The 26,424-nt window shown below is 47.3% G+C and overlaps 1 protein-coding gene across 1 annotated transcript in view; it reads left to right on the forward strand.

Annotated features, from left to right (window-relative positions):
* Positions 1-246: 246 nt before the first annotated feature.
* The window catches only part of LOC139275002 (putative nuclease HARBI1), a 44,290-nt gene continuing 18,112 nt past the window's right edge, over positions 247-26,424 (forward strand). The window contains exons 1-2 of the mRNA XM_070892284.1: positions 247-264; positions 5,731-6,021. Of these exons, the coding sequence (XP_070748385.1) occupies positions 247-264; positions 5,731-6,021 (309 nt within the window). The remainder of the gene's footprint in view (positions 265-5,730; positions 6,022-26,424) is intronic.

Here is a 26,424-nt window from a genome sequence, read left to right on the forward strand (position 1 = left end):
GGTGGATGAACACTTTACCACTGATGGTGAAGAGAAGGAGGAGACACACATAATAGAAATGAGTCAGAAGAGCAGAACGCACATGCTGGAGCATGGGGCTGGAGCAAGGCAATTAAATCGTTTCAAAATGAGAACAAAGACTTTGATATCAATATATTTGGGATGGCAGTCAATGGAGGTTGGTGATGAGCAGGACAGTATAAGTTAGGAGCAACAGAGTCATGAATAAGTTGGAGTCTCTGTAGTATGGAGCTCAGGAGCCAGGTAAGGACAGTGTTGAACAAATCAGTATACAAAGAAGTTGGTAAGGGTTTCAGCAGCAGTAGGGCAAGGTAGGTACGTAAGCAAGCAATCTTACAGAGATTGTCAATCTTGGTAACAGAACAGGTTCAAAGCTTACCTTAGGGTCCAACAAGGATACCAAGGTTGTGCAGGGTTCAGCTAAGAGTATAGGTGGCATTGTTACCTGTGGTATGAAGTTTCTTGTGAAAACCAAACAGAATAGCTTTGGACTTGCTGATGTTAGGCTGGAAAGGCTTTATGAGAAAGAATGCATGAGCTCCTTGCACTTGGTGTTAGAGGTGACTGTGACAGAGGAAAGGGGTCAGAGGCAGTAAGACACCATGGCGGCAGACATAGAATTGAGGCTAGTGGTAGAGAAGTAAATCTGGGATGTCATCAGCATACATATAGAAACTGATGCCATATTGATGGATGGCGTTGCTGAAAGGTAGCAAATAGATGAGGGTGGTGGAGGAGGCCAAAAGTGTAGCACTGGTGTACGCAGAAAAACAAGCCTTAGAAGGAAATGTACTGACTGATGGGACAGGTGGGAATGGGACCAAGATGTGGCAGTGCCATGGAATTGGACCACAGTGATGATGGAGGGCGGAGTGATTGACAGTGTTGAAGTTGGCAGAGCGGTGGAAAAAGATGAAGAGAGACAATGTCACAGGTGCAAAGGACGTACAACAGATTATTGCAACCAAAGAACAATTTTAATATAAATGTTTTTTTTTAATTCAAAACAATGAACAAATATAGCTAAATCTCTGCAAAAACCTTACAAACAGTAATCCAATATCTGGGTTCAACTAACGAACAAACTTCTCAAGCTTTGCTTTGTGATTTATGTCATTTTCTGGTTTGGATTATTTCCTTGTAATCCACTGTCCATCATCAAGCATCCTTCATGTAATCATATTTTAATTCCATACTATGTTACAGCAAGGCTACCATAGTCCCAAAGAGCTTATTCATTTTTGTATCTACATTTTTTAAACATGATTTTGATCTATTGTATCCTTACTCCATAGCAATCAAATATTGTTTTATTTTCCTTTAGCTGTAGGCAGGAGAGCAAGATGGTGCAGGCCACATATACAAGGTTAATTATTTTTCTGTTTAAGCAAATCAGTGCTCAGTAAGGTGGAAAATCCCAACATTAGATTCTTGGGACATTGGGACCGCTTCTGGGGAAGATGGGACCTGTACAAGCCGGACGGGTTGCAACTCAACAGAGCCGGAAACAATATTCTCGCGTGGCGGGGGCGGGGGGGGGGGTTTGCTAGTGCTATTGGGGAGGATTTAAACTAGCTTGGCAGGGGGATGGGAACCTGAGAATAGATTCAGTAGGGAGGTGAGTAAAGCTGGAATTGGAAAGCAAAAATGTAGAAAGTGAATTTGAAGGACAGAGGAAACAAGGGAACAAGGGCTAGAAAGTAGTCAACAAAGAGGTCTGGCTGTTCTAAATTGCATATACTTCAAGGGGTAAGGAGTATAGTGAATAAGGCAGATGAGCTGAGAGCACAGGTAGACATTTGGGAGTACGATATTGTAGCTATTACAGAGATATGGCTAAAAGAGGGGCAGGTATGGCAGCTCAACATTTCTGGTTACAGGATTTTCAGACAGGATAGACAGGGGGGTAAAAAGGGAGGGGGGGTCGTGGTATTGATTAAAGAAACTATTACTGGTGTGAGGAGGAATGATATGTTAGAGGGATCATCAGATGAGGCCATATTGGTCAAACTGAAAAACAAAAAAGGGGCAATTACACTGCTGGGAGTGTAATATAGACCACCAAACAGTGAGAGGGAGGTAGAAGAGCAAATATGTAGGCACATTTCTGAGAAGTGCAAAATCTATAGGGCAGTAATAGTAGGGGATTTCAACTATCCTAATATTAACTGGGACAAAATTAGTGTGAAGGGTATAGAGGGTGCGGAATTTCTAAAATGTATTCAAGAGAATTTTTTTAGCAAGTATGTAGCAAGCCCGACATGGGACGGGGCGGTTCTGGATTTAGTTTTAGGGAATGAAGCTGGACAGGTCGAAGGGGTATCAGTGGGAGAGCATTTAAGTGCTACTGACCATAATTCAGTTAGATTTAAGGTAGTTATGGAAAAGGACAAGGATAGACCAGGAATAAAAGTTTTAAATTAGGGAAAAGCCAACTTTGCTAAGATGAGAAGTGATTTGGCCACAGTAGACTAGAAACAACTACTTGAAGGTAAATCAGTGTCAGAGCAGTGGGAGATATTCAAGGAGGAGATCCGTAGGGTTCAGGTCAAATATGTGCCCTTAAAGAAAAAGGGTGGGATTAACAAATCTAGAGCCCCCTGGATATCGAGGGACATACAAGGGTAGGATAAAGAAAAAAAAAGGAGGCTTATGACAGATACCGAGGGCTAAATACTGCAGAATCTCTCGAGGAGTATAGAAAGTCTAGGGGTGAAATTAAAAAGGATATTAGGAAAGCAAACAGAGAGCATGAAAAATTATTGGCAAGTAAAATCAAGGAAAACCCAAAGATGTTTTACAAATATATTAAGAGCAAGAGGATAACTAAAGAAAGGGTAGGGCCTATTAGAGATCATGAGGGGGATCTGTGTGTGGAGGCGGAAGATGTGGGTATGGTTCTTAATGAATACTTTGCATCTGTTTTCACAAAAGAGAGAGGCAATGCAGACATTGCAATTAGGGAGGAGAAGTGTGAAGTTTTAAATGAAATAAATATAGTGAGAGAGGAGTTATTAAGGGGTTTAACAGCTTTGAGAGTGGATAAGTCCCCAGGTCCAGATTAAATGTATCCCAGGCTGTTAAATGAAGCAAAAGAGAAAATAGCAGAGTTTGATGATCATTTTCCAATCCTCTCTGGATTTAGGTGGAGTGCCAGAGGACTGGAAGACTGCTAATGTGGTACCTTTGTTTAAGAAGGGATAAAGGGATAGACTGAGTAATTATAGGCCAGTCAGTCTAACCTCAGTGGTGGGAAAATTATTGGAAAAAATCCTGAAGGACAGGATAAATCTTCACTTAGAAAGACACGGATTAATCAAGGGCAGTCAGCACAGATTTGTTAAGGGAAGGTCATGTCCGACTAACTTAATTGAATTTTTCAAGGTCGTAACCAGGATGGTCGATGAAGGTTGATGGGTGTTTTTGTGGCTGGAAGGATGTTTCCAGTGGGGTTCCGCAGGGCTCAGCACTAGGTCCCTTGCTTTTTGTGATACACATCAATGATCTAGACTTGAATATAGCGGATATGATTAAAAAGTTTGCAGATGATACTAAAAGTGGCTGTATGGTTGATAATGAAGAAGAAAGCTGCAGGAAGATATCAATCAACTGGTCAGGTGGGCAGAACAGTGGCAAATGGAATTTAATTCGGAGAAGTGTGAGGTAATGCATTTGCGGAGGGCTATCAAGGAAAGGGAATACACATTAAATGGTAGAATACTGAGAAATGTAGAGGGAAAAAGGGACCTTGGAGTGTATGTCCACAGATCCCTGAAAGCAGCAGGCCAGGTAGGTAAGGTTGGTAAGAAGGCATATGGAATGCTTGCCTTTATTAGCCGAGTCATAGAATACAAGAGCACGGGGATTATGCTTGAACTGTATAAATCTCTGGTTAGGCCATAGCTGGAGTACTGCATTCAGTTCTGGTCACCGCATTACAAGAAGGACGTGATTGCACTGGAGAGAGTAAAGAGGAGATTTACGAGGATGTTGCCGGGAGTGGAGAATCTAAGCTATGAGGACAGATTAGATAGGCTGCATTTGTTTTCATTGGAACAGGGGAGGCAGAGGGGAGACCTCATTGAGGTGTATAAAATTATGAGGGGCCTAGATATAATGGATAGATCGGACTTATTTCCCTTAGCAGAGGGGTCAACAACCAGGGGGCATAAATTTAAAGTGATTGGTAGAAGGTTTAGAGGGGATTTGAGGGGAAATTTCTTCATGCCGAGGGTTGTGGGGGTCTGGAACTCACTGCCAGAAAGGATGGTAGAGACAGAAACCCTCACCACATTTAAAAAGTACTTGGATGTCCACCTGAAGTGCCGTAACCTGCAGGGTTACGGACCTAGAGCTGGAAAGTGGAATTAGGCTGGATAGCCTCTTGTTGGCCGGCATGGACACGATGGACCAAAATGGCCTCCTTCCGTGCTGTAAACTTCTATGATTCTATGATTAGCGAGTGGAGATATTTCCACATTTATATCCAAGGGTTGATTTTCCAACTACACACTGCCTGCATTTCAGAAAATCTCATAGGCTGCCCATGATTTTCTATCCATTGATGGAATCAAGTACTTAGAAAATTGACACCTCAGTTACATCATAAAGTCAAGTATAGCATAGATTAGATACAGAATAAACCTCTCCATTTTGCCTAACTTAACAGTGAGGGAAATTTCCTCTGTTGTCCATTTGCAGTGAAACTATAAACATGTTGTATGCACTCGCATTTACAATTTACAAATTACAAATAGCAAACAGAAGAAATCTTCCACCAATTTATTTTAACCCTAACCTCAGGATAGCATTCCAATTACACGAGTCTAAAATTTTAGTTTCCAATCTTTGCAGCATTTCAGAGTGAGTTTGCCAATTCATACCAGGGAAAAGAGGGTTGTATTGTGGAACCCCGGCCTAGAAATTCTGGGGTTTAGCGCCGGCCGGTAAGACCCATTTTGAAGAGAAAATGGCGGCCGACTCACTTCCGCCCACTTCGGCAAGTCCCTCAGCGGCCACCATTTTGTGTAGGTCAGCAGCGCAGCCGTTGCCTGCGCTCACTGCAGAAATGAGGCAGCTCGTGAAGTCAATGAGTGTGCAACGCTGATTTGACGCATAATCTGCCATTTTGGACATTGCCACTCCACTTACGGCCCTCTCTTAATCACGACCAGCTGAACGTGTTTAGCAGCAGGATGGAGCCCCTAGCAGCGCTAGTTAAAGGGATCATTCTCAACAACTTGCAGCTAACATGTTTGTTCAATTCTACTGGCTCTGTCTAAGTTTCTGCAACGCTTTCTAAACTTATTTAAAGTTGCTGAGGTCACAGGGAATGTTGCTGCAAGTGGAGAACGCCTTCATTCTTATTTGTAGACTTCTGCTCACACCACTTGCTTATAGTCTCAAGGGTTCTTTTGTTCAGTTCCCCTCCCACTGAAGGAAATGGAGCAGAGGCAGCGAAGAAAAGGAGAAGATGCTAGTAGAGGGAGGAGGAGGAGAGGCAGGGGGGCTTTGAATAAAAGGCCTTACCCAGCTAGGGTCTTCCGAGAGCACTTCTCCTATCTGCACTTAAGCCAGGAGCAGTGTAGTAGGAAGCTCAGCTTCACCAAGAGGTGGGCACAGAACTCTATCACCTCTTGCAACCAGTCTAGCAGCCTCAGAGCAATGGTCCTATAGGTCACTGTGGCCCTCAATTGTTTTCATCAAAAGGCTACATCAACAGGCACAGCTAACATCTCCCAGTTCGCCATCCATCGCTGCATCCGGGAGGTCACAGAGGCTCTCTACTCCAGGACAAGGTACTTCATTGTCATAGCTCTGAACAGAGAGAAGCAGGATGAGCATGCATGTGACTTTTCCAGGATAGCGGGCTTCCCCATGGTGCAGGGCGCCATCGACTGCATCCACGTGGCTTTGGGCAATGAGATGTTCCGTAACCGTAAAGGCTACCACTCACGTAATGCACAGTTGTTGTGCAACCACGCCCAGCGCATTATGATGGTAAATGCCCGTTATCCTGGCAACAGTTATGATGCCCTTATTCTGTGCCAGTCCACTGTGCCAGCAATCTTCCAGCCACCACGTTAAACCCGAGGGTGGCTGCTTGGAGACAAGGACTATCCTCTCCGCAGCTGGCTGATGACTCCCCTTCACAACCCCACCACTCGTGGCCAGAACTCATATAATGACAGCCATGCTGTCACAGGGACCATTGTCAAGCAGGCCATTGGAGTGCTCAAGCAATGATTCTTCTGCCTTGATTGCTCCGGAGGGGCCCTCTAGTACACACCAGAGTTGGTGTCCCATTTTATCGTGATCTGCTGCATCCTCCACAACTTGGCAAACATGACGGCACAGCCCTTGCCACCAGGGGTTACAGGACAACCTCAGGAGCATGAGGGAGAGGAGGAGGAGGAGAAGGAGGAGTAAGGGAGGGAGGTAGGAGGCAGACAGCAAATCTCCATTCCGGACGGGCTGTCCTAAACATAGAAACATAGAAATATAGAAACATAGAAACATAGAAATAGATGCAGGAGTAGGCCATTCGGCCCTTCGAGCCTGCACCACCATTCAATAAGATCATGGCTGATTATTCCCTTTCCTGCTTTCTCTCCATACCCCTTGATCCCCTTAGTCGTAAGGGCCATATCTAACTCCCTCTTGAATATATCCAATGAACTGGCATCAACAACTCTCGGGGAATTACACAGGTTAACAACTCTCTGAGTGAAGAAGTTTCTCCTCATCTCAGTCCTAAATGGTTTATCCCTTATCCTAAAACTATGTCCCCTGGTCCTGGACTGCCCCATCATCGGGAACATTCTACCCGCATCTAACCTGTCCCGTCCTGTCAGAATCTTATGTGTTTCTATGAGATCCCCTCTCATCCTTCTAAACTCCAGTGTATAAAAGCCCAGTTGATCCAGTCTCTCCTCATATGCAGTCTCTCCTTATAGCCATCCCGGGAATCAGTCTGGTGTACCTTCGCTGCACTCCCTCAATAGCAAGAACGTACTTCCTCAGATTAGGAGACCAAAACTGAACACAATATTCCAGGTGAGGCCTCACCAAGGCCCTGTACAACTGCAGTAAAACCTCCCTGCTCCTATACTCAAATCCCCTAGCTATGAAGGCCAACATACCATTTTGCCTTCTTTACCGCCTGCTGTACCTGTATGCCAACTTTCAATGACCGATGAACCATGACACCCAGGTCTCGTTGCACCTCCCCTTTTCCTAATCTGCCGCCATTCAGATAATCTGTCTTCGCGTTTTTGCCCCCAAAGTGGATAAAAATGCCTCATCAGATTCTGATTCGACTGAATGAAACCACAGATTCCCATTGCTCACCACTTCCCCATCTTATTATTCCTCTGTTATCGAACATCATGGTCTGCTTCTGAGCACAAACCTGAAATGACAGCGACCAGAAAACAAGCATTCCAAACAAAATTCATAAATTTATCAAAATCAAAATACAATGGGCCGAAAATGGGCCTTGCCGGGTGTGTACGATGTGCGCACGCACCCAGCGAGGCCTCGCAAAAGCCGGTTCTTGGCGCACAATGCACATGCACCAAAAACCGTCTTTTGCTATCTGTCACAATTTCTTTAGACAGATCCTCCACATCCATGGGAGAAGGACATCCGCGGGACAGAGATTGGGCTATTTGCCCAACTCTTGCCCAGCGAATGTCCTTCAAACTCGTATGCCTGGTAAAAGCAGGCGTATAGCTTACTTTTACCAGCATAACACTTTTAAAACATAGAAAAATAAAATGTAATCACTCATTTTTATATTAAAAACCCTGTCCATTAAGGTAAGTTTATTTTTAACCCTATTAAAACACATTAAAAACAAATTCAAAAAAAATGTTAAAAATTCTAAAACATTTAATTACATTCAATTTAAATGTGTGAGTTTTTTTAATTTATTGTGCTGTGTTTCTTGTTTTAGAGGGGTTTTCTCATTTATAGTAATAGGAGCTCATACAAACAGTTCCCATTATTATCAGTGAGAATACTGCACAGCTCATGTCTGTTCTGTTTCACATTTGCCTGCAAGAGAAAGGAGAATGTGTCAATGAGCGTGGTGCAATATGTTTGGGTGATGTGCCTGTCATGGTTGGACAGCTGTCAGTGTGTGCAAAGTGTGAGAATGGGATGTGAGTGTTGCAGCAGTGGTTAATGCATGAGGGTGAAGTGAAGCTTTGATTGTAAGGTATGAGTGGTGATAGCTAGGGATTGTTGGTAGGTGATTAATGGGGGTATGGTGCATTGAGCAGTGTGTGAGGCTTGCGGTGCAGATGGTGGGATATGGCATTTGCTGAAGCCTTCACTCACCTTGACCAGCCATGTGAGGTCATTAAACTTTTTGCACCACTAGATCCAGGTCTTGGGACAACATTGGTGGCCGTGATGAAATGTGCAATCTCTTCCCAAATCCTTCTACTGATGAACTTGGATGGCCTCTTGCCTCCATGTGGGTAAAGGACAGCTTCGTTAGACCCCCAGGACCAAAGCCTCCAGTGCAGCATCGGAAAATTGTCTGTCTTTCTCTTAGTTGTTGGACCATTTTGTCTCCAAACTGACAATGAGGTGCTTCTGCAACAAAGCACCTCCCCTTGAAGTACTGCAGAGTGCTGAGGCCAAACTTTATTGGCCAGTATGCACCCGATTATTGCAGCCCCCTCCACCCATTGAGTACTAATCCAATCAACAGCACATTTAGCCCGAGGTCAGCGCTGAAATCATGGTAATAAGCAGGCAGCACGAATAGTGTCTGGACCACTTAGTGCTGGTCGGTGCTCCCCCCACCCCCGCCTCAGTCTTTTGAGAACAGAGCTGAGTGTCATTGTTATATATGTAAACTTGTATTTACTCTGTACAGCCACCAGAGGGCTCATCCCTTGGAGTCCCAAGGGATCCCATAATCCTTTGGGAGCACTGGTACTTAAGGAGGCCTCACAGGTTGGAGAGGCACTCTGGAGACCTGCAATAAAAGACTACGGTCACACTTTACTTTGCGCTCAGTGTTCAGTCTGACTCTTTCTCCATACATAACAACTGGCGATGAGATACAGATAGTGAACCCAAAGATGCAGAGAAGAGTGGGCATCTTGGAGAAATTCTCGGAGGGAGAGGATTGGGAAACTTTTGTGGAGCGACTTGACCAATACTTCGTGGCCAACGAGCTAGATGGGGAAGAGAACGCTGCCAAACGAAGGGCGATCCTCCTCACTGTCTATGGAGCACCAACGTATGGCCTCATGAAGAATCTGCTCACTCCAGCGAAACCCACGGTGAAATCATACAATGATTTGTGCACACTGGTCCGAGAGCAATTGAACCCGAAGGAAAGCATTCTGATGGCGAGGTACCGGTTCTACACCTACAAAAGGTTTGAAGGCCAGGAAGTGGCGAGTTATGTCACCGAGCTAAGACGCCTTGCAGGACATTGTGAATTTGAAGGGCATTTGAAGCACATGCTCAGAGACTTTTTCGTACTTGGCATTGGCCACAAAACCATACTTCGCAAACTATTGACTGTAGAGACCCCAGTAAGGCCATAGTGATAGCTCAGGCGTTCATTGCCACCAGTGACAATACGAAGCAAATCTCTCAGCACACAAGTGATGCTACAAGTACTGTTAACAAAGTGATGTTGTTTTCAAATCAGAACATACAGGGCAGTTCACACGTGCCTGCAGCTGCACCTCCGCAGATGTCTCAGAGTCCACAATCAAGGGTGATGAATGTAAGGCCATTAACACCTTGTTGGCGCTGCGGGAGTGATCATCGTTTCCATTCATGCCGATTCAAAGGGTACGTTTGCAAGGGCTGTGGAACAATGGGACACCTCCAACATATGTGCAGGTGCGCTGCAAATCCTGTTAATCCTGCAAACCACCAGGTTGCAGAGGCGGACAGATCCATGGAGGATCGCGACGAACCAGAGTCTCAGACCGAGGAGGCTGAGGTACATGCGGTGCACACATTCACCACGAATTGTCCTTCGATAATGCTGAATGTTGAACTAAATGGACTCCCGGTGTCAATAGAGCTGGACACGGGCACGAGCCAGTCCATCATGGGCAAAAAGACTTTCGAAAGGTTGTGGTGCAACAAGGCCAGTCTTAACTCCAGTTCGCACGAAACTAAGAACTTACACAAAGGAACTGATTCCTGTAATTGGCAGTGCTACTGTAAAGGTCTCCTACGATGGAGCGGTGCACAAGCTACCACTCTGGGTGGTACCGGGCGGTGGTCCCACACTGCTCGGCAGGAGCTGGCTTTGAAAGATACGCTGGAACTGGGACGATATCCGAGCGCTATCGCCCAGTGACGACACTTCGTGTGCCCAGGTCTTAAACAAATTTCCTTCGCTATTCAAACCAGGCATTGGAAAATTCCAAGGAGCAAAAGTGCAGATCCACATAATTCCGGGGGCGCGACCCATCCATCACAAAGCGAGAGCAGTACCGTACATGAAGAGAGAAAGGGTAGAGATTGAGCTAGACCGGCTGCAAAGAGAGGGCATCATTTCACCGATCGAGTTCAGCGAGTGGGCCAGTCCTATTGTCCCAGTCCTCAAGGGAGATGGCATCGTCAGAATCTGTGGCAATTACAAAGTAACTATCAATCGTTTCTCCCTGCAGGACCAATACCCACTACCAATGACCGATGACCTCTTTGCAACGTTGGCGGGAGGAAAGACATTCACTAAGCTGGATCTGACTTCAGCCTACATGACGCAGGAATGGAGGAATTATTGAAGGCCCTCACCTGCATCAACACGCAAAAAGGTCTTTTTGTTTATAACAGATGTCCATTTAGAATCCGATCAGTGGCGGCGATATTCCAGAGAAACATAGAAAGCTTACAGAAATCGGTCCCGCACACCGTGGTCTTCCAGGACGACATCTTGATCACAGGTCGGAACACAGTCGTGCATCTGCAGAACCTGGAGGACATTCTTAGTCGACTCAACCGCATGGAGCTCAAGTTAAAACGCTCGAAGTGCGCTTTCCTGGTGCCTGAAGTGGAGTTCCTGGGAAGGAGGATTGCGGCGGATGGTATCAGGCCCACCATCGCGAAGTCAGAGGCATTCGAGAATGCACCGAGGCCACAGAACGTGACGGAGCTGCGGTCGCTTCTGGGACTACTGAACTACTTTGGTAACTTCTTACAGGGTCTCAGCACACTGTTAGAACCATTGCATGTCTTACTACGAAAAAGGGATGAATAGACTTGAGGCAAAAGCCAAGAAAATGCCTTTGTAAAAGCGAGAAAATTGTTATGCTCAAAAAAATTGCTTGTGTTGTATGATCCATGTAAGCGTTTGGAACTAGCGTATGATGCGTCATCATATGGCATCGGATGTATATTGCAACAAGCTAATGATTTCGGGAAACTGCAATCATTTGCTTATACATCCAGGAGTCTGTCTAAGACTGAGAGAGCCTACAGCATGATTGAGAAAGAAGCGTTGCGTGTGTCTATGGGGTAAAGAAAATGCATCAATACCTGTTTGGGCTAAAATTCAAATTGGAAACTGACCATAAGCCACTAATATCCCTGTTTTTTGAGAGTAAAGGGATAAATACCAACACATCAGCCCACATCCAGAGATGGGCACTCACAGTGTCCGCATACAACTACGCCATCCGCCGCAGGCCAGGCACAGAAAACTGCGCCGATGCTCTCACTCGGCTGCCATTGCCCACCACGGGGGTGGAAATGGCACAGCCTGCAGATTTAGCCATGGTTATGGAAGCATTTGAGAGTGAGCAATCACCCATCACTGCTCGGCAGATCAAAACCTGGATGAGCCAGGACCCCTTATTATCTCTAGTCAAAAGCTGTGTGCTTCACGGGAGCTGGTCCAGTGTCCCAGTGGAAATGCATGAAGAGATAAAGCTATTCCAGTGGCGCAAAGATGAAATGTCTATACAGGCAGACTGCCTTCTGTGGGACAATTGAGTAGTGGTTCCCAGGAAGGGCAGAGAAACCTTCATCAATGACCTCCACAGTACCCACCCAGGCATCGTAATGATGAAAGTGATAGCCAGATCCCACGTGTGATGGCCCGGTATCGATGCGGATTTAGAGTCCTGCGTTCACAGATGTAATACATGCTCGCAGTTAAGCAATGTACTCAGGGAGGCGCCACTAAGTTTATGGTCTTGGCCCTCCAAACCGTGGTCTAGGGTACACGTCGAATATGCAGGCCCGTTCTTGGGAAAAATGTTCCTTGTGGTTGTAGACGCGTACTCCAAGTGGATTGAATGTGAGATAATGTCGGCTAGCACGTCTGCTGCCACTACTGAAAGTCTGCGGGCCATGTTTGCCACACACGGCTTACCCGATGTCCTGGTGAGCGACAATGGGTCATGTTTTACCAGTGTTGAGTTCAAAGAATTCATGAACCGTAACAGGATCAAACATGTTACATCTGCCCCGTTTAAACCAGTGTCCAATGGTCAGGCAGAGAGAGCAGTGTAAACCATCAAGCAAGGGTAACTGAAGGCTCACTGCAGACTCGTCTATCCCGAGTCCTGCTTAGCTACTGCACAAGACCCCACTCGCTCACTGGGATCCCACCTGCTGAACTGCTCATGAAAAGAGCACTTAAGACAAGGCTCTCGCTAGTTCACCCCTGATCTACATGAACAGGTAGAGAGCAGGCGGCTTCAACAAAGTACATACCATGATAGCGCAAATGTGTCACACGAGATTGAAATCAATGATCCTGTATTTGTATTGAATTATGGACAAGGTCTCAAGTGGCTTCCCGGCACTGTCGTGGCCAAAGAGAGGAGCAGGGTGTTTCGGGTCAAACTTTCAAATGGACTCATTCACCAGAAACACTTGGACCAAATCAAACTCAGATTCACGGACTATCCCAAGCAATCCACCTTGGACCCTACCTTTTTTGATCCCCCAACATACACACCAATGGCAACCGGCACCACGGTTGACACGAAGCAGAACCCATCATCCATAACAGCCCAGCAGGACCCAACACACCAGGAAGCCCAGCAAGGCCAGCTGCACAGCAGCCCAGTGAGGGCCCAACAAATGATTCAACAATATCAGCTTTCACACCGAAACGATCAACCAGGGCAAGAAAGGCCCCAGATCGACCCACATTGTAAATAGTTACAGTATTGACTTGGAAGGGGGGGGAGTGTTGTTATATATGTAAACTTGTATTTACTCTGTACAGCCACCAGAGGACTCATCCCCTGGAGTCCCAAGGGATCCCATAATCTCTTGGGAGCACAGATATTTAAGGAGGCCTCACAGGTTGGAGAGGCACTCTGGAGACCTGCAATAAAAGACTATGGTCACACTTTACTTTGAGCTCAGTGTTCAGTCTGACTCTTTCTCCATACATAACAGTCCCAAATTTAATTCATTTGACAAATAATCATTAACAGAGGAGACTTTCATCCCATTAGTGTAGAGTGTATACAAACCTAGGTACATCATCATCATTATCATCATCGGCAGTCCCTCGAAATCGAGGAAGACTTGCTTCCACTCTAAAAATGAGTTCTTAGGTGACTCAACAGTCCAATACGGGAATTACAGTCTCTGTCACAGGTGGGTCATTGAAGGAAAGGATGGGTGGGACTGGTTTGTCGCATGCTCCTTCCGCTGCCTGTGCTTGATTTCTGCATGTTTTCGGCGATGAGACTCGAGGTGCTCAGCGCCCTCCCGGATGCACTTCCTCCACTTCGGGCGGTCTTTAGCCAGAGACTCCCAGGTCTCAGTGGGGATGTTGCATTTTATCAAGGACGCTTTGAGGGTGTCCTTGAAACGTTTCCTCTGCCCACCTTGGACTCACTTGCCGAGTAGGAGTTCCAAGTAGCACGCTTGCTTTGGGAGTCTTGTGTCAGGCATGTGAACAATGCACCCAGTGGAGTTGGTCGGTGCTTCAATGCTGGGGATGTTGGCCTGGTCGAGGACGCTAACTTTGGTGCATCTGTCCTCCCAGGGGATTTGCAGGATGTTGCGGAGACATCGTTGGTGGTACTTCTCCAGCGATTTGAGGTGTCTACTGCATATGATCCTTATCCTTGTATACAGGAGGGCGGGTATTACTACAGCCCTGTAGATCCAGGTACAAGAGGTGAAAGGACAGTGCTGTAAACCACTGCAGCAACTAGTCTCTCAAACCGGAGATGTCTCAATGGCCATTGTCAACAGCTGATGAGATGCAGAGGAGGATCGAACTATACCAGCCTATTCCCCTGCTGAGATAGAATGCTCAGAATTGATAGCCAAAACAAATTGTCATTCCAAGCTGGAATTTAAAATCTGGTTCTCTAAATTGGTGTCGAATGTTAGCTGAGATTGAGACATGCTCAAAATGTAAATATAAAGTGACTGAATTTGCTCCAAATGGCTTGGGAAGGACAGCTTGGTAAATTGAGCGTCATAGGAATAATTGCTTCGTGCACAGACAAATTCAGGCCTGAAAATGGGCCCAAAGGGTGCATGCTCAGTGCAGGATTGACCAATTTAGGAGATTGGCCCTGAAACAGGCCTTAAGCCCTTCATTAATATAAACAAGGAGCCCGGCACCTGTTTTAGGCAGCCGCCAGCGACGTCTGAAAATCGCCCGACCTAATGGGGTCAGGCATCGTTGGACAAAGCCCTGAAAAATTAGTCATTTCTTCCCCATGTTGAGAGGTGACTCATATCTATCATTCCTATAAGATTTTCATGGAGGAACAGTGCCTTCACTAACTTTGGGCAATCTTGTAAGGTCATTAAGCCTCTTCCAAAATTGTGCGTGCGTGAGTGGGGTGGTGGAGGTTGCACTTACTGCTTTGGCCACCTCCCTCAATAAAGTCTAAACCACCCTCTTGTGGAGATTCTCGTTCTCAGTATATTGAAGCCCTTCTCTTTTTGCCCTTATTTCTATGAGTGGGACATCAAATGGCATGTGGCCTTCATAGCGAGAGGAATTGAGTATAGGAGCAGGGAGGTCTTACTGCAGTTGTACAGGGCCTTGGTGAGGCCACACCTTGAATATTGTGTACAGTTTTGGTCTCCTAATCTGAGGAAGGACATTCTTGCTATTGAGGGAATGCAGCGAAGGTTCACCAGACATATTCCCGGGATGGCAGGACTGACATATGAAGAAAGACTGGATCGACTAAGCATATATTCACTGGAATTTAGAAGAATGAGAGGGGACCTCACAGCAACATATAAAATTCTGATGGGATTGGACAGGTTAGATGCAGGAAGAATGTTCCCGATGTTGAGGAATTCCAGAACTAGGGGTCACAGTCTAAGTATTGTGCTCATAATAAAGGATGAAACTGAGTACTGTATGCAATGAGTAAATGTGACCTTAACTCCTTTAATTAGACTCCAGGGTGCAGGTACAGCGTGGGAGGCCTGCTTATAGACAGTGCTCCCAAGGGATGCTGGGATAGAAACATAGAAACATAGAAAATAGGTGCAGGAGTAGGCCATTCGGCCCTTCTAGCCTGCACCGCCATTCAATGAGTTCATGGCTGAACATGCAACTTCAGTACCCCATTCCTGCTTTCTCGCCATACCCCTTGATCCCCCTAGTAGTAAGGACTACATCTAACTCCTTTTTGAATATATTTAGTGAATTGGCTTCAACAACTTTCTGTGGTAGAGAATTCCACAGGTTCACCACTCTCTGGATGAAGAAGTTTCTCCTTATCTCGGTCCTAAATGGCTTCCCCCTTATCCTTAGACTGTGACCCCTGGTTCTGGACTTCCCCAACATTGGGAACATTCTTCCTGCATCTAACCTGTCTAAACCCGTCAGAATTTTAAATGTTTCTATGAGATCCCCTCTCATTCTTCTAAATTCCAGTGAATACAAGCCCAGTTGATCCAATGTTTCTTGATATGTCAGTCATGCCATCCCGGGAATCAGTCTGGTGAACCTTCGCTGCACTCCCTCAATAGCAAGAATGTCCTTCCTCAAGTTAGGAGACCAAAACTGTACACAATACTCCAGGTGTGGCCTCACCAAGGCCCTATACAACTGTAGTAACACCTCCCTGCCCCTCTACTCAAATCCCCTCGCTATGAAGGCCAACATGCCATTTTCTTTCTTAACCGCCTGCTGTACCTGCATGCCAACCTTCAATGACTGATGTACCATGACACCCAGGTCTCGTTGCACCTCCCCTTTTCCTAATCTGTCACCATTCAGATAATAGTCTGTCTCTTTGTTTTTACCACCAAAGTGGATAACCTCACATTTATCCACATTATACTTCATCTGCCATGCATTTGCCCACTCACCTAACCTATCCAAGTCACTCTGCAGCCTCATAGCATCCTCCTCGCAGCTCACACTGCCACCCAACTTAGGTCATCTGCAAATTTGGAGATACTACATTTAATCCCCTTGTCTAAATCATTAATGTACAATGTAAACAGCTGGGGCCCCAGCACAGAACCTTGTGGTACCCCACTAGTCACTGCCTGCCATTCTGAAGGCGAGAGAGAGAGAGAGAGTGAGAGAGAGAAGGCGAGGGATTGAGAGAGAGAGAGAGAACGCGAGAGAGAGAGAGGGAGAAGGCGAGAGAGTGAGAGAGAGAGAGAGAGAGAGAGAGAAGGCGAAAGAGAGAGAAAGAAAGAGAGAGAACGAGAGAGAGAGAGAGAGAGACAGAGAAGATGAGAGAGAGAGAGAGGGAGAGAGAGAAGGCGAGAGAGAGAAGGCAAGAGAGAGCGAGAGAGAGAAGGCGAGAGAGAGAGACAGAGAGAGAGAGAGGAGAGAGAGAGAGAGAGAGAGAGAGAGAGAGAGAGAGAAGGCATGAGATAGAAAGAGAGAGAGAGAGGTGAGAGAGAAAGAAGGCGCAAGAGAGGGAGAGAGAGAGAGAAGGTGTGAGAGAGAGAGAGGGAGATAGAAGGCGAGAGAGGGATAAGGTGAGAGAGAGAGAGAGAAAGAGAGCAGGCGAGAGAGAGAGAGCAGAGAGAAGGCGAGAGAGAGAGAGAGAAGGCGAGAGAGAAAGAGAGCAAGAGAGAGAGAGAGAAGATGAGTGAGAGAGAAGGCGAGAGAGAGAGGGGGAGAGAAGGCGAGAGGGAGAGAGAGAAGGCAAGAGAGGGAAAAGGTGCATGAGAGAGAGAGAGAAGGTGAGAGAGAGAGAGAGAGAGAGAGAGAAGGCGCGCGAGAGAGAGAGAGAGACAGAGGGAGAGAGAGGGAAATAGAAGGCGAGAGAGAGAGAGATAGAGAGAGCGAGAGAATGCGCGTGAGAGAGAGAGGGTGAGAGAGAGAGAAGGCGAGAGAGAGAGAGAGAGAAGGTGAGAGTGAGAGAAGGCGAGAGAGAGAGAGAGAGCATGAGAGAGAAGGCGAGGGAGAGAGTGAGAGAGAGAGACAGAGAAGGTGAGAGAGAGAGAGAGAGAGTGAGAGAGAGAGGGAGGAGGCGAGAGAGAGAGAGAGCGAGAGAGAGAAGGCGAGAGAGAGAGAAGGCACGAGAGATAGAGAGAGTGAAGGCGCGAGAGAGCGAGAGAGAGAGAAGGCGAGAGAGGGAGAAGACGAGAGAGAGAGAGAAGGAGAGAGAGAGAAGGCGAGAGAGAGAGAGAGAGAAGGCAAGAGAGAGAGATAGAGAGAGGGAAGGCTAGAGAGAGAGAGAGAGAAGGCGAGAGAGAGAGAGAGAGAGAGAGAGAGAAGGCACGAGAGATAGAGAGAGTGAAGGCGAGAGAGAGAGAAAGAGAGAGAAGGCGAGAGAGGGAGAAGGCAAGAGAGAGAGAGAGAAAGAAAGAAGGTGAGAGAGAGAGAGAGAGAAGGCAAGAGAGAGAGCAGAGAGAAGGCGAGAGAGAGAGAGAAAGGCGCGAGAGAGAGAGAGGGAGAGAGAAGGCGAGAGAGAGAGCGAGAGAGAGAGAAGGTGAGAGAGAGAGAGAGAGAGAGAGAAGGCGAGAGAGAGAGAAGGCAAGAGAGAGAGAGAGAGAGAATGCGCACGAGAGAGAGAGAGAGAGAGTGAGAGAGAGAGAGAAGGCGAGAGAGAGAGAGAGAGAGAGAGAGAGAGAGAGAGAAGGCGAGAGAGAGAGAGAGAGAGAAGGTGTGTGAGAGAGAGAGAGACAGAGGGAGAGAGAGAAAGAGAGAGAATGCGGGAGAGAGAGAGAGTGAGTGAGAGAGAAGGAGAGAGAGAGAGAGAGAGAGAGAGAGAATGCGCGCGAGAGAGAGAGAGAGAGTGAGAGAGAGAGAGAAGGCGAGAGAGAGAGAGAGAAAGAGAGAGAATGCGGGAGAGAGAGAGAGTGAGTGAGAGAGAAGGAGAGAGAGAGAGAGAGAGAGAGAGAGAAGGCGAGAGAGAGAGAAGGCGAGAGAGAGAGAGATAGAGAGGGAAGGCGAGAGAGAGAGAGAGAGAGAGAGAGAGAGAGAGAAAGAGAGAGGAGAGAGAGAGGGAGAGACTCCAACTTGGGACTCCAACAGGTAGGCCCTCTGGTGGTGGTGTGATGGGTTGACAAGGGTTAAATACATAACATCACTCCCTCTTAAAGTCAAAAGAACACTTATTTACAGGGTGAGACGATCTGGGGCTTTTCGCTCCCTTGTCAATCGTCTCGGTACAAATGCAAGTGTGGCTGAGTTGGTTGGTTCTTCACTCTGCTGCTGGGCAACTGGCCTTGCCGGGCTGCTGGGAATGATGAGTTCGGCTTCGTGGTCAACCGTGATGTTTGTTGTCACTTGTGTGTTTGTTGGAGGGTCGAAGTTAGTGGTGTCCTCTTCGGGTTACTCCTAGCTGTTAGTGAACCGCAAATTGGTTTGGTCCAAATGCTTTCTGCATGTAAGTTCATTGGCCAATTTGACCTGAAACACCCTACTCCCTTCTTTGGCTATGACCGTGCCAGCAAGCCATTTGGGACCATGTCCATAATTGAGTACAAACACAGGGTCATTAACCTCAATATCGCGTGACAAGTTTGCGCGATCATGGTACATGCTTTGTTGATGCCGCTGCCCTCGACGTGATCATGGACGTCAGAGTGGACAAGAGAGAGCCTTGTTTTGAGCACCCTTTTCATGAGCAGCTCAGCTGGGGGAACCCCGGTGAGCGAGTGGGGTCTGCAGAGAGCCTTCCAGCACGTGTCTGCCCGTTCTGCCTGGCCGTTGGATGGGGCAGATGTGACGTGTTTGATCCCATTGCGGGCCATGAATTCCTTGAATTCAGTACTGGTGAAACACGGCCCATTGTCGCTGACTAAGACATCAGGCAGGCCGTGTGTGGCAAACATGGCTCATAGGCTTTCGATGGTGACGGTAGACATGCTTACAGACATTATTACACCTTCAATCCATTTTGAATACGCATCCACAACAACCAAGAACATTTTGCCTAGAAATGGGCCCACATAGGGGAGGTGCAACGAGACCTGAGTGTCATGGTTCATCAGTCATTGAAAGTTGGCATGCAGGTACAGCAGGCGGTGAAGAAGGCAAATGGTGTGTTGGCCTTCATAGCTAGGGGATTTGAGTATAAGGGCAGGGAGGTCTTACTGCAGTTGTAGAGGGCCTTAGTGAGGCCTCACCTGGAATATTGTGTTCAGTTTTGGTCTCCTAATCTGAGGAAGGACATTCTTGCTATTGAGGGAGTGCAGCGAAGGTTCACCAGACTGATTCCAGGGATGGCGGGACTGACATATGAGGAGAGACTGGATCAACTAGGCCTTTATACACTGGAGTTTAGAAGGATGAGAGGGCATCTCATAGAAACGTATAAGATTCTGACGGGACGGGACAGGTTAGATGCGGGTAGAATGTTCCCGATGTTGGGAAAATCCAGAACCAGTGGACACAGTCTTAGGATAAGCGATAGGCCATTTAGCACTGAGATGAGGAGAAACGTCTTCACTCAGAGAGTTGTTAACCTGTGGAATTCCCTGCTGCAGAGATTTGTTGATGCCAGTTCATTGCATGTATTCAAGAGAGAGTTAGATATGGCCCTTACAGCTAAAGGGATCAAGGGGTATGGAGAGAAAGCGGGAAAGGGGTACTGAGGTGAAGGATCAGCCATGATCTTATTGAATGGTGGTGCAGGCTCGAAGGGCCGAATGGCCTACCCCTAAACCTATTTTCTATGTCTATGTTTCTATGTACAGTAGGCACCTCAAAGCACTGGAGAAGTACCACCAATGCTGCCTCCGCAAAATCCTGCAAATTCATTGGCAGGATAGGCGCACCAACATCAGCGTTCTCTCTCAGGCCAACATCCCCAGCATCGAGGCATTGACCATGCTCGACCAGCTCCAGTGGACAGGCCACATTGCCCGTATGCCCGATGCTAGACTCCCGAAACAAGCGTTCTACTCGGAACTCCTACACAGCAAGCGAGCCCCAGGTGGACAGAGGAAACGTTTCAAGGACACCCTCAAAGCCTTCTTTGATAAAGTGCAATATCCCCACTGGCACCTGGGAATCCCGAGCCCAAGGCCGCCCTAGGTGGAGGAGGAGCATCCGAGAAGGCACCAAATACTTCGAGTTTCTTCGCCAGGAGCTCACAGAAGCCAAGTACAAACAGCTGAAGGAGCGTACGACAAATCAAGCACCCCATCCACCCGTCCCTCCAACCACCCTCTGCCCCACCTGTGACAGAGACTGTAGATCCCGCATTGATCTCATCAGTCACCTTAGAACTCATTTTAGTGTGGAAGCAAGTCATCCTCGACTTTGGGGGGCTGCCTAAGAAGAAGAAGAGGATGCTGTTATCCTGCAGGTAGTGGCCTCAGACCTGTGAAGTGTAATGCACAGCAGGCAGACTGGATCAAAGGGGGCGATTTTCATCTGGTGCACTGATGGGGCAGTCAGCCGCTGCTGCGATCGTGCCACTTATCCGACTGCACCAGTGAGCAGCCCGAACCATTTTGGTGGTCCTCCCTCATTAGCACACAGTCGGTGAGCTGCGAGCGTCGAATGGGCACTCGCTGGTCAGAGAGGGTGATAAATTGGCCAACTCCTATGCCGAGCTGACCTACAGTGCAGTCCTGGAGGGTGGGGTTGGGGAGGTGATTCCCATAGGGTGCAAGGAGCACATAGAGACCAGCGGTGGCCTGGAACATTTTGTTGGGACCATGGAAAAAATATTTTGGCCTGATTTTGGGGTGGTCTCCTGCAGCTCCTTTTTAGGTTAGAAAGCTCCACACCAGGGATCAATGAGCGAGGGGGTGCTGGGCGGGGGTGCAGTGAGCAGAAGAGCGCATTGGAGTCCCACAGCAGGCATAGGACCCAAATTTAAATATTAAAATCAGGCTATCACCTGAAACAGGCCATTGAGATCCACTCAAAAAGGGAGTCGGGCAGGCCTTGAGCAACAATGCCTCATTCCTGAATACCCTTTGAAATTTGCTTTGGGTGGGAGTGCAGGTCAGGCCTTGTTATGTCAGCTGCCCGATGTACAGTACAGTCGAATTTCTAAAACTGCCTCTTCCACAGCTATGTGCATCAGAAAGCTTTTTGTACTGACAGTAAATGACATGGATTGAGCTGTTTGACAAGTGCTGTAATGATTCACTGTTGTACTACTGCCTGAATTTTCTCAGTTAAGAATGAATGAATGGGCTGAAATAAACAGAACTTTTTTGAATGGATCATTTAATCAACAATCAATTTTTTTGCCAGTGAATTATTGAAGCGGTTTCATAATATTGTGAATTACTTCATTTGATAGTTTCTATAGATGTCAGTCACACAAGAGTTGTTCCATATATTATATCACTTGCATTTTTGTACTTCTGGTAGTCAACATGCTTTCAAGTTAAAACTTCTACCCAGTCCTGCTTTAACATAGTGTACATTTTTTACAATTGTAAAATGCCATTATTTAATTATGTGTTTATGATATTACCATTCCTTTACTGTTTCTTCATACTGGTTATACCAACATCCCCCAAATGTTTCTGATCTTTATTAGGATAGTAAATCCCTATGTAATTATGGACAAGTTGCAGAGATAAAAGGAAGGGAGCAAAGTCAACATGCAGCTAATTGAGCTTTATGGATCATGATGAGACTGGGTATAGAGCATGCGTATTTAGGATTGTTGATTTAAACTTCTGGCCTTTCCCACCTCTTTCTCCCCAAGATCCAACCTTATGCCCTTTCCTAAGCAGGAGGCGTGAAACTCATACCAATGTACATAGCTTGCAAGCACACTTGCTGAGTGGGCTGGCATTTAGCGCTCTCCTACTGGGCGCTCATCAATTTAACAACTTCAACCTACCAGGATCACTAGGGTCTAATTAAGCAAATGATCTGGAAGAGAGAAATACTGTAAGAATCAGATGGCCTTTGATTCATTGGGCAATGGGTCACTTTGCACATTAGTTCCTTTGAATTGAGAAGTATTCCTTGATGCATTTAAGAGTGCAGTTATATTAATACAGTTGAAAATGGGTTTATCACAAAAACTAAGCATTTTTAATAAGGATGTCCAGTCCTCCACCTGTGAGTAATCTGATTTAAAATCACTGAAAATGACTTACAAAAATTCTGAACCGTTTAATAGTTTTATAGGTGTACACTAGTCAGTTTCTTAGTAAATTAAATGGGGTCGTGCTTCTGCTTGTTTTCCCATGTCAAAAAATATATAATTTACTAAGAAACTAACTAGTGTACAACAATGCACCCAAAGCGGAAACTCTACCATTTTTGATATGAAAAATCTTTAAAAATGTGCCTAGTCGTGCCTGTGCACTAAGAAAATGAGCAGAGACTGAAGAGCCTTCCCGAACCAGCGCAATCTGCAGAATTTCAAATTTCGACCTGGGGATGTGGCCAGCTTGTGGGCGTGGCGAATTGAATGGTGAACCACCATAAAATCACGGAAAACATGAACGTAAGTGGTTTTGGGTATAACTTACATACGTTTAAATTTCCTTGATATTTTGCGCTGGTTATGCCGATTTTGCCGGATTGTGCTGATATAACAAGCGGAACCTCTGCCACATTATCTTTAAATTACTCATTTGGTCAAATACCAGAGCACAAAGACCTCTAATTATTCATACACCAATCTTTTGCAGATTAAAACTGTATTTTTCAACATACTTTTTGTAAAAGCTATTTAGGAAGATTTTGTGGGATATTTAAAAAGATACTGTTGCAAAAAGAATCATACAGAATTTTTTGATGTGCACAAATATTTTACATTTGCACTGTGAGCAGTGCATTCTTTCAAGTGTACAGCCCATAAAGATTGTGATATTTCCAGCCTCACATTTCCAACAATTATGCTGGCAGAGCGGTTCAGGCAGACGGCGATTGACTGAATGGCCTCCATCTGCTGTATGATTCTATGGGCTAGAAATTCGGCAGGTTTGTGCCCATTTATCGCTGTTTTACTGCCGTTTTTGGGCGAAAAAAGTAATTTTTTGGGTGGTGGAAAATTTGCCAGCGGTTATGCGCCAGCGATAAAAAAATACCGTCCGCCTTATTTTTCAATGTTTTTATGACGTAAATTGGTGTGCAATGCCCCGCTATTGCCGCGGGTGGAAAATTTGCCGATACTGCCAGTTTTACCGCCCACCAAAAATACCATCGTGAAAACTCAAGTCCTACCTGCTCGGACCCACGATGCACCAAGCGCTAATGACGCCATTTTGAAAAAAACGGAACAGAAGTTCAGTGCTTAAAAGGATTTTGAGAGAAGGCTGCGTTTTACACAGTGAGCTTTATGTGAGTTCGTAGTTCGTTTTTAAGACTATTTGGGGCTATTTGAGTACATTGGAAGACATTTTGAGGACATTTGAGGACATTTGAGGGCATTTAAAAGAATGGGGCCTCTAATATCTCTGCCAATAATGCTGGCTGCTTTTTCTATGCGGCATAGTGCTGGAAGAAGGCTTATTCAAGAGCATTATGAACGTAAATCAAAGAGCTCACATATGTATGGGAAGGAGGCCTTACCCACCACGAGTTTATAGTGCTCAAACCTGCAACTGTCTGAGGCACATTGCGTTTGAAGGCTGCGCTTTCAAAAAGTGGTGGTCACACAGATATGTCAGTTCAGAAAGGCAGACCTACAGCCTACCAGTGGGAACAGGACTACACTGCCTATCGACGTGAAGGTGAACTGCGGCACTTGCCTTTCATGCTGCTGGATCCTTTCAGGCATCAACTGGGAACATTTTCTGCATCTCGCAGTTTGTTACACATCACTGCATTCGCAAGGTGTCTACTGCACTGTTCGCACGCAGAATGGACTTTATAACGTTCCCAATGACCGGGGGAGGCACAAAGTGAGAGGGCTGTGGGTTTTGCATGAATTGCTGGCTTCCACAAGGTTCAGGGTGCCATTGACTGTATGCACATCGCCCTGCGAGCACCTTTAGATGAACCAGAGGTTGAAACCGGAAGGGATTCCACTCGCTGAACATACAGATCGTCTGCGACCATACACAGCGCATCATGGCAGTCAATGCCCAGTTTCCTGGGAGCATCCATGATGCTTTCATCTTGTGTGAGACCACTGTCTCTGACCTGTTTTAACATCAGCCACAAGGCCAGAGTTGAATGCTGTGGGACAAAGGTTACGGCCTCGCCATCTGGCTCATGACCCCCCTCCGGAACCCTCAAACAGAAGCCGAGTATCGCTACAATAACATCCACATAGCCACACATAGGGCCCAAGTTTCGGGCCGCACTTAGAACGGCGCAGCCCCGACCTGGACGCCCATTTTTCGCGCCACAAAATGCGCCTAAAAAAAACTTACAGATTCTCTGGCTCCCTGCTGGTCCTCTGGAGTCGGGCGCGGCGCAGCACGAGCTGTGGGGGGCGGAGCTAGGTCCCAGTGCTGAAAACAGTGCCGGGACCTCTGCACATACAGTGGGCGTGCATGTGCAGTAGCTCCAGGCGCCCAAAACTCTGTGGGAGGGGCCCGAAGCACGCAGCCCCTAGCCCTGGCCGAATGGCCTCACTGGAGCTGCGTGCATAAGGCTGCCTCCCACGCCCAGCTCCTGCTTCCTCCCGACCCGACTCGACTCCCGCTCCCCCACCCCCCCCGCCCCCGGACCGGACCCAACCCCAACACTGACCCCGACACCGACCCGACTTCCGCTTCCCCCCCCCACCGCCCCGACCTGACCTCCCTCCCTCCCCCCCCATCCCGACCCGAACCGACCTCCCTCCCACCCCCACCCCCGACCCGACCCACACTCGCGACACCCCCCCCCGCCCCACCCGGACCCGACCCGACCCAACCTGACCTCCCTCCCCCCGCCCCCGACACAAACCGAACCGACCCGACCCGCGCTCCCTCCCTCCCCACCCCCCCTCCCGAATCAACCCGACCTCCCTCCGCCCCCCCGACCCAACCGGCCCTCCGAACCCCGACCCACACTCCCCCCGACCCGACCCGCGCTCCCAACCCCGGACCCGACCCAACGCCACCTACCTATAAATCTGGTGCTGGGGACGGGCCCTGCCCGAAGTCTTGGGACCGGCTGGGCCCGGCCCGTTCAGCCCCCCTCCCCCTTCTCCTTCCCCCCCACTTCTCCTTTCCCCTCCTTCTCCTTTTCCCCCCTTCTCCTTCCCCCCCTTCCCCCTTCTCCTTTTCCTTCCTTCTCCTTCCCCCTTCTCCTTCCCCCCCTTTCTTCCCCCCTTTCCTTCCCCCCACCTCCTCTTCCCCTTCTCGTCCCCCCCTTTCCTCTTCTCCCCTCCCCCCCTTTCCTCTTCTCCCCTCCCCCCCTTTCCCCTTCTCCCCTCCCCCCTTTTCCCCTTCTCCTCCTCCCCCCTTCCCCTTCTCCTCCTCCCCTTCTCTCCCCCCTTCCCCTTCTCCCCCATCCCTCCCTCCCTCCCCTCCCCCTGCCCCCCCCTCTCTCCCTCTACCCCCCTCCTCTCCCTCCCCTCGCTGTCAGGAACACAGACACTGACAGACAGAGAGAGACACACACAGACAGACAGACAGAGAGATAGAGACACACTGTGGGGGGGGGGGGGGGGGGGTGGCATCCCAGCATGCTGTTGGAGGGCTCCCGGTGCTGCAGTCGGTAAGTAGAAAATTTTTTATTTATTGATTTTTTAAAAAAATTATTTCTTATTAATTTTTTTGGATTGATTTATTGGTTGATTTATTGATGTTTTTATCATTTATTATTGATGATGGCTCTTTATTTGTAAAAGTGAAGTGTTTAATGTTTGTAAACTTCCCTTTAAACCCCCCCCCCCCCCATTCCCTACGCCTGATTTGTAACCTACGCCTGATTTTCTAAAGTGTAGACAAGGTTTTTTTCGAACGTACAAAAATCTTCACTTACTCCATTCTAAGTTAGTTTGGAGTAAGTTTTCACTGCCGAAACTTTGAAAACAGGCGTAAGTGGCCGGACACACCCGCTTTTGAAAAAAAAATTCTGTTCCAAAGTGAAACTGTTCTAACTGACTAGAACTGGAGCAAACTAAATGC

This window comes from Pristiophorus japonicus, chromosome 1 (assembly GCF_044704955.1).
Source record: "Pristiophorus japonicus isolate sPriJap1 chromosome 1, sPriJap1.hap1, whole genome shotgun sequence".
NCBI lineage: Eukaryota > Metazoa > Chordata > Chondrichthyes > Pristiophoridae > Pristiophorus > Pristiophorus japonicus.